A 14,590-nucleotide genomic window follows, 5' to 3' on the forward strand; every position below is an offset into this window, starting at 1 on the left:
TTTGGAATGGAATATTTATGTTTTTCAAGTGTGCATTTTGTGTCTAAAATTGTATGATAAAAATTGATGTTTGAAATTTTTAGTATAACTTGGAAAATAGTGACAGTTAAAAATAACTTACGCAAAAAAAAAAAAAATAAGCACTTATTTTCAGTTAATGGAATAGAACTAACAGATCCATCTACTTAAACTTTGTATTTATATATTTAGATGAATCAATTAATATGTGTTGTTAGAAATATTTACAAATTTAATATACTGATTTTATAACATTTAGTAGGTAGATCGTAAATTTATAAATATGTTTAGTTTCTAATATTAAATTAAATTTAAAATAAATAATTTTTTTTTATTATTTTATTTATAATGTAGAATTATATTAAAGCTAATAGCTTCACTAAAAATCTATATCTAGAAAAATCTTACGTTATATAATAGTAGACCTACGAAAATGCCTATTATTGAGATACGCATGTAAATATAAGTCGTTAAAGGTCGAATCATGGATAACGAATAATGGATCAGTGTGTGTGTGTTCTAGGGTTTCTAAGCATGACCACAAGGTTAACGGAACCGTACTTAAAGAAGAAAATGTCAAAAAAAAAAAAAAAATAAATAAATAAATAAATGAAAGACAAAGTTCTTACTACTCTAGTCAATTTACCTTATATAATTTCATTTACAAAAAATTCTGCGTATTGTGTTATTTCTACTACCTCATTTTTCTTAAAACGTAGATTACGACTTCATAAAAAAATGTGATCAAATAAATTTACCACAATGTGTACAGCTCAAAGTACTAAAAAAAAAAAAAAATATACTCGGACAATTTTTCCTATTTGATAGCCGTACATTACGCCATTATGTAAAAAAAAAGTTTTAAGCAATATAAAACTAAATATATTTTGACATTGATTAAAAAATCAAATATGTAGTTGGTTTGTATACGAGATGATAAAACATATTCATATCACAAAATGTGTGACTATTTATTTGATTGATATTTGTTTGCTGGTAGAGACATAGTACATTTGAAAACTACCTACACGCCAATGTACCGAAATTGCCTATAAACTATGCCGATGTCAGAGGAATTTATTAAATCCTTAATCATTTTTTACTATTCACTGGTAAATATATGCTAGATTATAATTATTTGGGGTAAAAATATACTGGATATATTAAATTCAATAGGTATAAAAAGTATTAATTTATATTAATATAACATTAAATATCGAGAATAGGTGAACAATAATAATTGTATTATATGTTAAATACTTAATAACGTGTGTGTGTGCATGTATGACTTGTATAGTTATATTATAATTTTTATATTATTTGTATGCATAATAAAATAACAACCAGTTATTTATACCAACTGAAAAATCATGAAAATCAAAAAAAAAAAAAACAATTTAGCAATTTTATCATGATACTGTTATATAAGAATACCATATTATTTTAAGTACGTGTTTAAATTTAAAATGCATTTTTACACTTTGAAAATAAAAAAAAAATGGTTTTTTTTTTATATAAATAATATAATTTAATAGTATTGTATTTTTATATGTTTTTGTGTAATAAGTTCAAATTTATTTTGGTAATTTTCCTTAGTTTTTCTGTTTTTGAAAACTTATTCTAAAATATTTAATTACTATTATGGTACTTGTGACATTTGTTTTGAACATTTATCTTATTATTTTGGTTATAACCAGAGTTAGGTGTGATTATAATCAACATTATGAAAATAAGATTATGCAAATGGTTTGCATGTTATACATAGAACTTGTATCGTTTCATACGAAGGGTTTATAGGATACAAAGTTGACGAGAGTTTGTGTTTTAAGAAATTTAGTCATTTAATTTCATACCATATTTGATCTTTAATTTGCAAAACGATAAAAAAAATAATGATTTTTTGAAAATTGGATAAAAAACTTTAAATTAAGAGTTTTAATTGAATTAAACGATAATATTTCTTATCAATGATCATTAATCAATTCACTTAATCAATACCTATTCTACGTGTATATTGGGATTAATTTAGTTAATATAATTGTATTTAAATATTTTTGACGAAATTTATGTTATTTTTTAATGAATTAATTCAATTTATATTCAAATAGTATTATACTAATCTTTTTATAAAAAACAGTTTAATATTTATATATGATGTGATTTAAGTAAATTAAATTTAAAGTTAAATTTCTAGTATTATAATAATTTCATTAAAATATTTAAATTTATAAGAATTTAAGAGCTAAAGAAAAAAAAAACATTAAATTTATTAAATTATATATTAAGCATTCAACAAATTAAGCACTTATATTATATGTTTGAAAAATATTTAAAATACATACAAACCTTTACTAAGTAAGAATTAATTTAAATGCTATAAAAAAAGAAACAAAATATTTTTATAGTATTATTTTTATTAGTAATATGGATTTTGATTTATATAACAATACAATGTGTATAAAATATCTGATATTTGTAAATGAATAATATTTGATTGCATAAATAAATTCGTACGCGCGTATAGTATATATATGCATATTTTGCGATAGGGTATACACAAATCTAATAATAAGTTGGTTATAAAAAGTTATCATAAGGAAATATATTTCTTATTTCTTATTATTTATACACACACATATATATATATCTTACATTTGATCAATTCTAGAACTATGTGTTATTCCAAATAAAAATTGCAGTAAAATTTAATAAATTTTAGTATATTTTTTATATATTTGTCACTCTAATATCTTGTTTATTCCCACTATTTACATTTATTTTTTAAGAACTTTGGTTTCATACTCACTCTAAGTATATTATATACTAAAATCATAGAAATTAAATTACATTAATAGATATTATATTCCTATATATAAATAAAGCAATTTAATATTGATTTTAAATAATTTTGTACAATTAATTAATTAATTAATTAATATTTAAATATCTTCATAATTGTATGCCGTTAAAATTTCATGATGATAAAATTTCAGTGAAAACGGGTTTTTTAGAGATTCAATTATATTTTATAAAATAAAAATTACGCAATGAACGAGAACAAAGAAATTACATTTCACTAAGCGAAATACAATGTTAAAATAAGATGTTAGAATTCTACGAATAACGGTCTGTATATAATAATATGTACACTGTAAATTGTATAAATATTATGTATGTTAAATTATTGTTCATATTTTAGTTGTTATTGTTAGATTACACGTGATAATGAAAATATATAATTCTTCTACACCATGATATTAATAACAGTCGTAACATAATATATCCAGATGTATTATGATAAAACTTATTATAGCGATACAAGAGCTGGCAGGTACTTCTTGCATATAAATTTAAACAACTCATACGTAACATTCGTAAAATCTTATAACACATATTCGTAATATATTGGTTTTATGATTTCAATATATGTTTGTCTAGATGAATTTCAGTGTACGTTATTTTATACTCATAGTATAGAGACTTTTGGTTAGAGAAGTATGGTCTCCTATAATACTGTTTTCAGCTACCTAAAGTTTACCATTTGTTTTACGTTTATTAGAAACGAAATAAGTGCAGTTGAGTAATTATGAAGATAATTTTACAGTACCTAAATATAAAAACCTTTTTTTTTAGTGCTTATATCATAATTGAGATTTGCAGTTAAATCTTAAAGGCCTAGGTTAGGTGAAGTAAACTCTTAGTTATTAAACGTTATATATCTGCCAAATCTAATGACCATTTGAAATAGCCTATTTTTAATAATATGAGCAAGTTGTTCTGCTGTGTCTCTTACAAGTGATACAAGGAATGTTGGTTGATTTGTAGATACATGATGTGCGCTATATGAATCAAGAAAAAAATAACCTCTTGGTTGATTTTTGGGTCACTTAGAGACTTGTACTTTAAACTTCAACAATACATTTACGGCAATAATATTATTCAAAATCCTCTCTCTAAATCTGTTATAGAGTTATTAGATTTAGTGGGATGGAATGATAAATTATGATTAATCAAACTAAAAGTATAGACCTTAAGATTGTAAAGGTAGGTGAGTAAACGAATGGTCACTAAATTCCCGAGGCTATTTATTGTCAGCGGAAAATTTACATTAAACAACTGGATGAACGGTGGAGTAAATCTCGTATCCGGAAGCCATACCACGTCCGCAGGAAATCTTTTGTATAAGACTACAGCCATTCAACGTTTTGTATAAATAAATGTAAACTTGTTTATAATAATAAATATATATATATATATATATATATATATTTATGTATATTATACATAAAAAAAGACCATATATACATTAACTGTAATAACGTGGGTATTTCGGGAGATTCGAATGATTTATGTGAAGTTTCACTTACTCACCTCCTACCATTATCGTTTCACATTCATACGGCTTTATTTGTGATCTATTACTACACACACATACACATTCTCATATCTCAGCTCGCTGTCCAGAATACTCGTCTCCGACCAATGCGACCATTCATATCGTGTACGCTGCGTGTAAGGGGCTGATAAAAAAATAATAATAAGACACACACATGATCTTTCGTTCCAGCAATAAATATTGTGACAACTGTGTCGTAGCCATAATCACGTTGAATTCTTTTAGCTAGATTGTTTTTGTTTTTTTAATTCCATTCAGTTATAATGTCAGTGACTAGTGTAATATTGTTATTGAATAATTGATATCATGGATATAATTTAAAGTATTGTACATCCATTGAAGTAATCATCCGCAAGAACTAAATACTACCAGTGATAATTATTACTCATTGATGATTATTGTATTTTTATATTCAATTTTAGTCGTTAAAGAAATCAAGACTTATATTGTTATTTGAGGATGTTCCAAAAATCAATTTTTTTTCTAGTTTAAAAATTAAATTGTAATTTGAGTTATAAATAAACATTATATATGTCCTTCACACATTGTAAAATTACAGACTTGTTTTATACACATTTTCACGTACACATATTCAATTGTTTTAATTTATATCAGTGATCGTAACATAAATTCCTACTGTAATATAAATTGTGATAAAAATAATAAAATATAATACATTTCAGATTTCAAAGATATTTACTAAAGATCTTAGTTTTTTCAATATTTTTAAAATAAGGATAATTGAGTTGAAAATACACGGAGCTATAATATTATAACGTAAAAAAATACTTTATTTTTTCGTACTACGTTTATAGGTATATACACAATTTCTATGAAACTAAATAATCTAGCAAGAAGAAATAGGAACTATAGCAAAATTGCATAATTAACTGTATAGACTGTTAATTAGTATGTCATACAAAATCAACCGATATATTAATTTATTGCAACAATCTCCATCTTAATTATTTTATTACAACTAATTATAATTGTTACATTATTTTTTCAGTTCATAAAATTAATTAAAAATTGATATTAAAAGTAATTATGTTTTAAACTAAAAGTCGCAGATAATTACAGTATTTTTTCATTTAGATTTAAAATTAAAACATTATGTAACTGGCCATACCTTTTTTAGAAGCTTTGAAGCTGTCGTGTGGAGAAACATATTCAATATCGTATACAAGCGTTGTATTTGGCAAAATTGATTTATCTTTATTTATCCTGTATACAGCGTATTTGAATGCTACTTCTGTAGTACTGTCTTTATCTTCTTGAGTGAAAATTGCCCCTGAAAAACAATTTAATCAAGGTTATTAGAATAGTTATGGATAAAGTGAAGATGTAAATTATTTAAACAGAAAAAAAACCAAATTTAAACCGAATAGCTGAAAATTATATTCAATTTCAATAGTTATGTTCGGTTTAAGTAAGATTAAAAAAAGTCTACAGAAAAAATGGTAATAAATAATTACTTTTAAGTATAATAATAAATTATAGATTTTTTTAAAATTTTATTTTCCGCTGCAAAATCTTTACAAATATGATCTATGGTTTTAATATCCACTACATATCCTTAAAATAGATTCATAGAATACCCTTATAATAACATTAAATCTCATAATGAGACTATAATTCAACTGTTGAACTACAATAAAGTTCAAAAGTCGTAAAATTACCATAATGTGTATTTTTATCTTTTGCCTACACTAGTATTACAAGCTTGATTCAACAAGTTTTTATTCTTTATTTTTACATGATCAAAATTTGAAATGTTTTTTTTCTATTATATATAATATCACATAGGTGATTATTTGTATGATATATTGATTAATTATGTATTATTGTATTTTATTGTTAGCCATTTTTATTGTAAAATTTAACTATAAATGCTTGTAAAGCTAAGACAATAATTTATTTGTTTGATGAAAAAAACTACTTTTCATGATATGTATTTTAGTTAGTAAAATAATAATATTTATATATGTATAGTGTAAAGTGTAGCCGCTGGGTTACTTCTTTTATCAAGCAAATCACGTCTACTTATTTATAGCTCATATTCTTATTGTAAAACTAATTTACAGATTGTATATATTAAATATAAAAAATAAAAAAAAATAAAAATATATGTATAGGAATTTAAACATGTTATTTTTTTAAATAGTTTTACTTTGTGGATTTAAATAAACGTAACAAATATTAGTAAAATTTCATAGTTATTAATCATGTTGTATTAACATGAAAATAGAAAATATAAATATGAGAATTAATAAATGTGAAAAAATTAAATATTAATACTACTGAAAACTCATTATAAAGTCAACATGATTGTTTGTTTTGAATTTCCACAGACAGAAATCTGAAAGTTAAGTTATCGCTACAAAACTACATCGATTCATAAATCATAAAACAGACGCCCAAAATCATAAGACCCTTTTTAGTTCGTGTATATAAAGCTTAAAACCATTATTCAACCGTTTACATGGTTGGCTACAAAAGAAAATATTTTTTCTATTTTTGAAGAATAATTTAGGTATTACTTAGTACATATGTAGCGTTGTATAATATGTATATTATATAGCCGGATAGATTTAAATATTGTTTGAGTGGAGTGGTCTCATTGAATTCGACGACGCACATGATATTATTATCAGAATAAAAAATAATTTAATTTTTCCTAGTGTTGAAAACATGATGACGATGATGATCATGTTATATTTTACTTTTAGATATTTATTGAACATATAAGTATGTTATAGAAATAGAACCAATGAAAGTCGATACATTTCATAGTTATTATATATGTATTTAGATTAAAAAAAGGTGTATTTTAAAAGATTTCTGTATGGTATCTACTAACAAACACTAATTAACAAGTATTTTAAGTGGCAATTTTTGAAGTTGGTAAAAAACTATTAATAATTAAAAAAATAGATACAATTATTATAATTCCCGATATCATTCAAATCAGTTTTGATTATTTTATTTTTAGAAAAAATATTTTCCAATTTATTTTTTATAATTATAGTTCCATTCTCATTATATCTTGTATTTTTAATTATGTTATTACTACAGTAAAAAATTCAGAATAATTTGTTAGACATATGAAAATGTAGATTGTTTTTTTAGTTATTAATATAATATGTTCTAATATAGTGATTTATTTTTAACTGTGTCAGCATGATTGATTATAATAAATGGTATGTATTTTATTAAATTTTCTATGTTTTAAAACGTCATCATTTTTAAACCAACAAATAACTTACTGTATTATAGTACATTGATTTTTATACACACTGTCAGAAATATACGAAGAAATTGAGTTATATCACAGAATAGATAAAATTTGGGTAAATTATATATTTAAATCTCCTGCGTATGATCGTAACTTATATTAAAATATATTATTTTATCATTATATTAGTTAATACTAAATTAATTTGTATATGTTTAGAAATACAATTAAAGTTAATCAAGGAAGTTTATAGTTCTTGTATGTCATTTAAGAATTGTCTTGTATTAATTCAATTTTTTTTACTATAAACTGTTAAGCATATGTTTTTTTTTGTAATATTGACTTATATAAAGTTAAATTTGAATAAGTGATTTTTAAGTTATCAATATTGTAAATTATAAAATGTTGTTATAATATTATAGAAATAATTTAATAATTTATATTATTTCCCTTTAACCTCTATTATATTAATAATTTTTTAATTAATAAAATCTCAAAATAATTCATCGATTTTATTCTATTTATAGAATTCATTATAAACAGTATAATTATTTATAGAACAAAGTTATACGATTTTTTCAAGAAGTAGGTACTTAATAAATACCAAAATATCAAAAAATACATATATGTATTATATATTTTTAATAACCTTAATTATTTTTTTCATGTTACACTAGTTAATAAGGTTTACTCAAATTATATCCACATCTGAAAATATTTTTAATATATTATCTTCGTAAATATTTTCTTATAAAAAATGAAATAATCTTTAAAATTATAAGTAATTTTACTTTTGATTTATTTATTAAACATTACATTTTCACGGTGTATACATAATAAAGATAGTAAATAAAAATTAGTTAGTTATTATGAATTTTAGCAGAAAATTATTAATTACAGTTTTTATAGGTAATATGTATACAATAACAATTACAGTATGTATTTAATGAGATAAGAATAGAACCCAATACCTTACACTATCTAGAAAACAATCGAGGTTGTTTTATCAAGTTAAGTAATCTTAAATTTAATTAATTTTCATAAAAAGCTTCTACAAGCATGCAAAAAAAAAAAAATAAGTAACTAATTTCAATGTAAAGCTTGATGTACATATTACGATACTACTGATCATTAAAGAAGAAAAATGTGGTAATGAATGATAATCAAAAGGTTCGTCAGGTGAAGCCATAATTAATACGTTTGATTTGACAAAAAAAATAAAAAATAATCTTACTATAGTTATCCATTATTTAAAATTTATCTATATCTTAGGTACAGAACTAAGCATACAAACTCTAGTTGTATTAACACTTTGAGTAAAATATATTTTTTTCTTTTGAAAATATCAATTATTTTAAATATATCTGAAAAACATTAAAATACAAAAATGGATTATGTAAATATTCTGTCTGATGCAAATAGAACCAAATGAATATTTATTTGACAAAGTTTTAGGAAAAAAAAAAAATCATATTTTAATAGTTGAAACTCAAATAAAATTAATATATAATATTATACTGTAGTATTTATTTTTATATAGTTTGAGAATAATATTTAACATAAAATATTAATTATTTACAATATGAAAATGAATTGTCAGAAGAGTATTAATAGTATGCTAAGATAAAAAAAAAAAAAAACTGTTAACATAATAAATAATTCAAATTTACTAAAAAACAGAAAGAAGAATTTATCAAATAAAAATTACATTTCAGTTGACTGTGATTGCAGTGTTTATGAAAGATTACATAACTTTTTTAAGACTTATTTATGTATATTATATTATATATTGCTAGCATTGTAAATATATGTACATTTAATTATTTCATGATTGAACTTATTTTTATTAAATAATATTTTTTGTGACAAATTTAATTGTCTTTCTGAATACTTTGGCAATGCTTATATATATTTTTTTTTGTGTGTTGTAAATAAGTATATATTTAGCAAAATCCTCGTCACATTCTTTAGCCTCTATAATCGTTTGTTTAATATGATATTTGATTAAATTAACATATAAGTAAGGACATAAGCCTTACCTAATGCAAATAAATAATTATAAATTAATATTTTTATTTCAAAATTAATCGATGTATATAAAAATTATTCATTATAAGATGTTTAGAATAATAATTTTTTAAATTAGATTATTTAAATAATCTTTAGATGGTGATAAAGGTTGAATTTAATATTTAGATGCTTAATATACTCGTATGCATTACAGAATGGTATATTCGTAGGAAGTAAATTTGACCACTATGTTTTTTTTTTTTTTGGAAATCCAGACCTAGGATAAGATGACATTTACATCCAATTAAAGTGGTATTTTAGAATAATGATTGTAAAAAGTAGAAAAAGTATTAACATTAAGATATTTGTAATCAGTAATCACACTAAATAAAGTCATCTGAAAGTATAAATTATATTTTCTAAGCTATTTAAAATATTCCTAAATCTATTATACATTAACGAAAATAGTGTTTTTAGAAATTTTTCTGGCTCACCTAGTAAATTAGTGAATGCATTAAAAATCATAAAATTTTAATCATTAACCGATGATTAAAATAGTCAATTCGAAAACGAATACTAGTTGTTTGTTATTCAGCGTTAAAATAAACAACGCGAAGTTTATAGCTGTTCTAATTTCTTTCTAAATATTAAGAACATTCCATACTATGGTTTGGTAGAACTGAGATTTCTTCGGAATGTCTTGGATTAGAGTATTTTTTTCAGTTCGAGATTTCTTAGAACTACATATACAAGCAGACTTATGTTTGCGAGAGGCATATTGTAAAATGAATAATATTATTAATACTTAAACAGTGTATACGACTACTGAATTAAAAAAAAAGACGAAAAAGTTGTCATAGAAACAAAAACAACTACTCAATTTAATATGAATTGTATTTGAATATTTCAAGGGTTAAAATTTAAAAAAAAAACTCTTCATAAACATTGCCTTCAGTATAAAATCAACATTCTCTCAATATTTCAAATATTTATTCACAAAGTTAACTTAAAATTACATTAAAGTGGTTATTTAGTTTCAGTTTCATCCCTTTATAGGTTGATTTTTTTTAAGTATCTTATGTCTTTTTTTTTATGGTTCAATCTATAGAGATTGGTCTGGACCAAATCTGATCAAAATCGGTTCAGCGGCTTAGCCGTGAAAACGTAAAAGGCAGGCAGAATTACTTTCACCTTTATAATATTATATTATTTTAATATATTTTATGATATACGAGTAATATAACATTTTTTCAATTAGAGCTATTCTTCAATTAATTATTGTGCATTTTGAAGTAAGTTTTAGAACACTGTAACAATTTTTATTGTAAGAACATTTTTTATAAAATTGAGAAAAAGAATAAAAAAATTAGTATGTTGTTTAAATATGTTTAGTGTAACTTTACAGCAACTTTACAAACAATTTTTAGTGCAATTACATTCAAACCCTAATAAATTATACTAATAAATACTTTTATTTGTTTTAAAATGATAATATATTTACTTTTGCGATTTAAATCTGTATTTATTAATGTATTTGAAATATTAATATTCTTCTCTACTTTTAGTCTATTTATATTTCTTAGAATTTCCAAAAATAATGATTCATTAGTCCTTCTTTTAAAACTTAAAATTATTTAATAAAAGTAAAAATTCCTTTTTTAACAAGTTTTAAATGCAGCGTTTAAAAATATTGTAGGAATATGACTATATAATGTCATCAATTAATATAAAGTCGACTACGACTTGGATAAGCACTAATTGATTAGGAAAAAGATAAAAATTCAAACTGCTATTCGGGCAATAGTTTAAGCTCTATTTTTATTATGAACATAATTCGCTTATCGTAACCACAACTCGGACACAACGTAAGAAATCATATTGACAAGAAGTAATTTCACAAATAGGTTTCAGTATTTCGGATCTACTACGCTTGCACTTTATGAACAATCTCAAGCTCAACCTTAATACACCACGTATTAATGCGATACAAAAATGACATCTATAACTATGGCCATCATTGTGATAGTATATGTGTTATACGATACTCGGCCATTGTCGACTGAATATGTGTCGTTCAAAAACACCTAAACGGCAGAATTATATTTCAAAAAAAAAAAAAAAAAAAAAAATAATAAAAAAATAAAGAAGGTCCAATATTAGAATAACTGACGGTGATGAAATTAAATTGATTTTAAAATATAACTGTAAGTACCAATTATATGTATTATATGTAATTTTATTATATGTATGCATTTTATTGACCGGTTATAAAATTGAATAGATTTAATATAAATGTTAAAATATTCCACTACATCTAAGCCGTATTAATTTTCGATTTGGTGAGTTGTCTGCAGATGTTCAATAAATATCGATGTAAGTATATTGGCTAGGTTATAATTCAGATGATATCAGTACGTACTTACCAAATGACGCAGTTCTGTCAACCATGACTTTGCATTCAAATATTTGCATTAAGAGTCCAACATCACATTATGTAATTTTTGTAGAGCATTAGGCAAAAATATACAAGCCACCGAGTGAAAAATGAATAAATATGTGCATAGTTATATTTATACATCAAAAATATTTTGTTATATACTTCTTTCTTAACTAAAATTCTATTAATAATATTGTATTTATGAAGGATATATTTTTATTTTGTTAATTTTATATGTTTGTTATATTAAATTACGATAAAAACAAATTGTTGATTCAAACTATTATGGACGTTAAAGTTCTAGAGTAAATTGTCCTCGAGTTAAGGATACTAATATATTTAATATAAAAAAGATAGGTTTTTTTCTAGAGCACTATAATAGGCTTAGGTATTTTTTTATTAGCTATTTCTAATCAATTACTCTAGAGTACAAGGTAAAACAATTACTTGAAGACAATACTTGAGATTACAATAAGTAGACATAATTCTGTCATGGTAGTATACATTTTATGAATTGATTGTAATATCTGTGGGCAATTTAAAGTTTAGTATTTTTATTAGAATCGCTATAAAAAATAAGGAAATCAACGAGGAAACAATAATAGTAAAATTTTGACTTCTATGAATTAAATGAGAAATATATAGTGGCATTTTTAAATGGATACCTGTGCTGTAAAAAGCATAATTATTACAATGCCTACAATAAAATTGTTTATTATTATTATATTTTTATGATACTTAAAAAATATAAATGCATTTCTTTTGTACACCAATGATAATGCTGTCGAGAAATAAAAAAATAAATAAAATAATTTGAAAAACAAATAATAACGTAGGTACTTTTAAACAATTTAATTAAAAAAGTATCCCTTTAACGTTTGCCCCGTTTTTATTATATTTGAAGATTATGATACTAAAATGTGAAATAAAAATCAGCTAATTTTTAAAGAAAATTAATAGAAATATCATGGAGTTGAGTTAGCACTGAATTTCATAATTTTTTAAAAAAAAAATATTTAAACTAGCCCTGATTTTCATCATATACATTTTTTCTGTAATTGTGATGTATAATGAATTATACAATTATCAATAGAAATCTAAAGAAATAGATTAGAATATCTTAGCCTCTAATAATAATCCCATATTACATAAATATTACAAAAATTAATCTCTATCTACAAGACGTGAAATTCACTATACATATGTAAGGGTGTTTCATTAAGAACATCGGATTTAGTTTTGTTATAACTTTATTAAAAAAAAATTTTTTTGAACAAAAAAATTATATCAATCTATAGAATATATTCTCAAATTTAAGTGTGGAATATCACATCTGGTTTATGTCCACCTCAGAATTACTTAAATCGGAGAGTATGTACTACAGGTTGATATCATTTTTTTTTAGAATAGTTATAACAAGTTTAAATCCGGCGCCCTTAATGAAACACCTTAAATATTATATAATTATTTTCAACTACGTCAAAAACCATTTGTATAGACTATAAAAAGAAAAAAATATGAGTGGTCTATCACCTTAATCAAACACTTGAAAAATATCGGAAAGTCTAAAAACGCTATTCAGCTATTTTGCACTTTTTAGAGTTATAAAAATGTTATTATCTGCTATTTTTTTTTTCATCTCAGACTAAATTTTGAGAATCAAAAATTCAAACAAATTATTAGAAATTAAATTGCGTAAGTCATATAAGTAAAAATCAATCATAAAAATACTATTCACTTTTTTCTAACCAATCTTGTTAGTGCATTAAGTCATTTAATTTATTTTAATTCAACTTTGTTTGAATTATTTAAAATATACATAGGTAGTATAGTACTTACAGCAAAATCAACTATGTATAAATATATTTACCATCTTTAGTCTTAGATATACTTTATCTACGAACATTTGATATTAAGTTGAAGTCAATTATAAAATATTACAAGAATACTTGCATACTAATCAAGGATTAAGCACGTGTTTTACACCATTATTTTCTTCATTGAATCAACATTCAACATAATCTCAATATCAATATTACGTTTATTCCTCAGTGAAACAAACTATTATATTAATATAATAACAGGCATATGCAACATTATACTTTTTTTATGTATAAAATGTACCCAGATTATTAACTGAGGCGAAAGGGTGTAAAGCATCCTATTTCCTATCATCGTGAAAAATATAGTTGTAAACTGCGTCCGAAACAAATGCTTTAAATTACAGTTGATTTTTAAATCAGTTATTCAAAAAATATTGATTTATGCCAAAATCATGGTTTTCGTAAGAAATACCTCTAACCTCTACATGTTTAGTTATAACAAATTAAAATAGTTTCATCTTATTAGTTCATTTATAATATGGCATTGATTAACGATAAATTACTATGAATTCAACTGATTTAAAAAAAAAAAAAAAGTGATCTATTAGAATTAAATAAATATAAAATGTATAGAACATCAATGATCCAATATGTATCATATATTTTATCTT

At 22.8% G+C, this 14,590-nt stretch overlaps 1 protein-coding gene across 1 annotated transcript in view; it reads right to left on the reverse strand.

Moving 5' to 3' along the window:
- Nucleotides 1–14,590, reverse strand: part of LOC112601842 (glutamate receptor ionotropic, kainate 2) — a gene marked incomplete at its 5' end in the record, with an annotated part of 167,246 nt that overhangs the window by 59,433 nt on the left and 93,223 nt on the right. The window contains 1 exon segment of the mRNA XM_025349659.1: nucleotides 5,544–5,705. Coding sequence (XP_025205444.1) covers nucleotides 5,544–5,705 — 162 coding nt within the window.

Source organism: Melanaphis sacchari, unplaced genomic scaffold, assembly GCF_002803265.2.
Source record: "Melanaphis sacchari strain LSU unplaced genomic scaffold, SCAv2.0 Contig7_pilon_pilon, whole genome shotgun sequence".
Taxonomy (NCBI): Eukaryota; Metazoa; Arthropoda; class Insecta; order Hemiptera; family Aphididae; genus Melanaphis; species Melanaphis sacchari.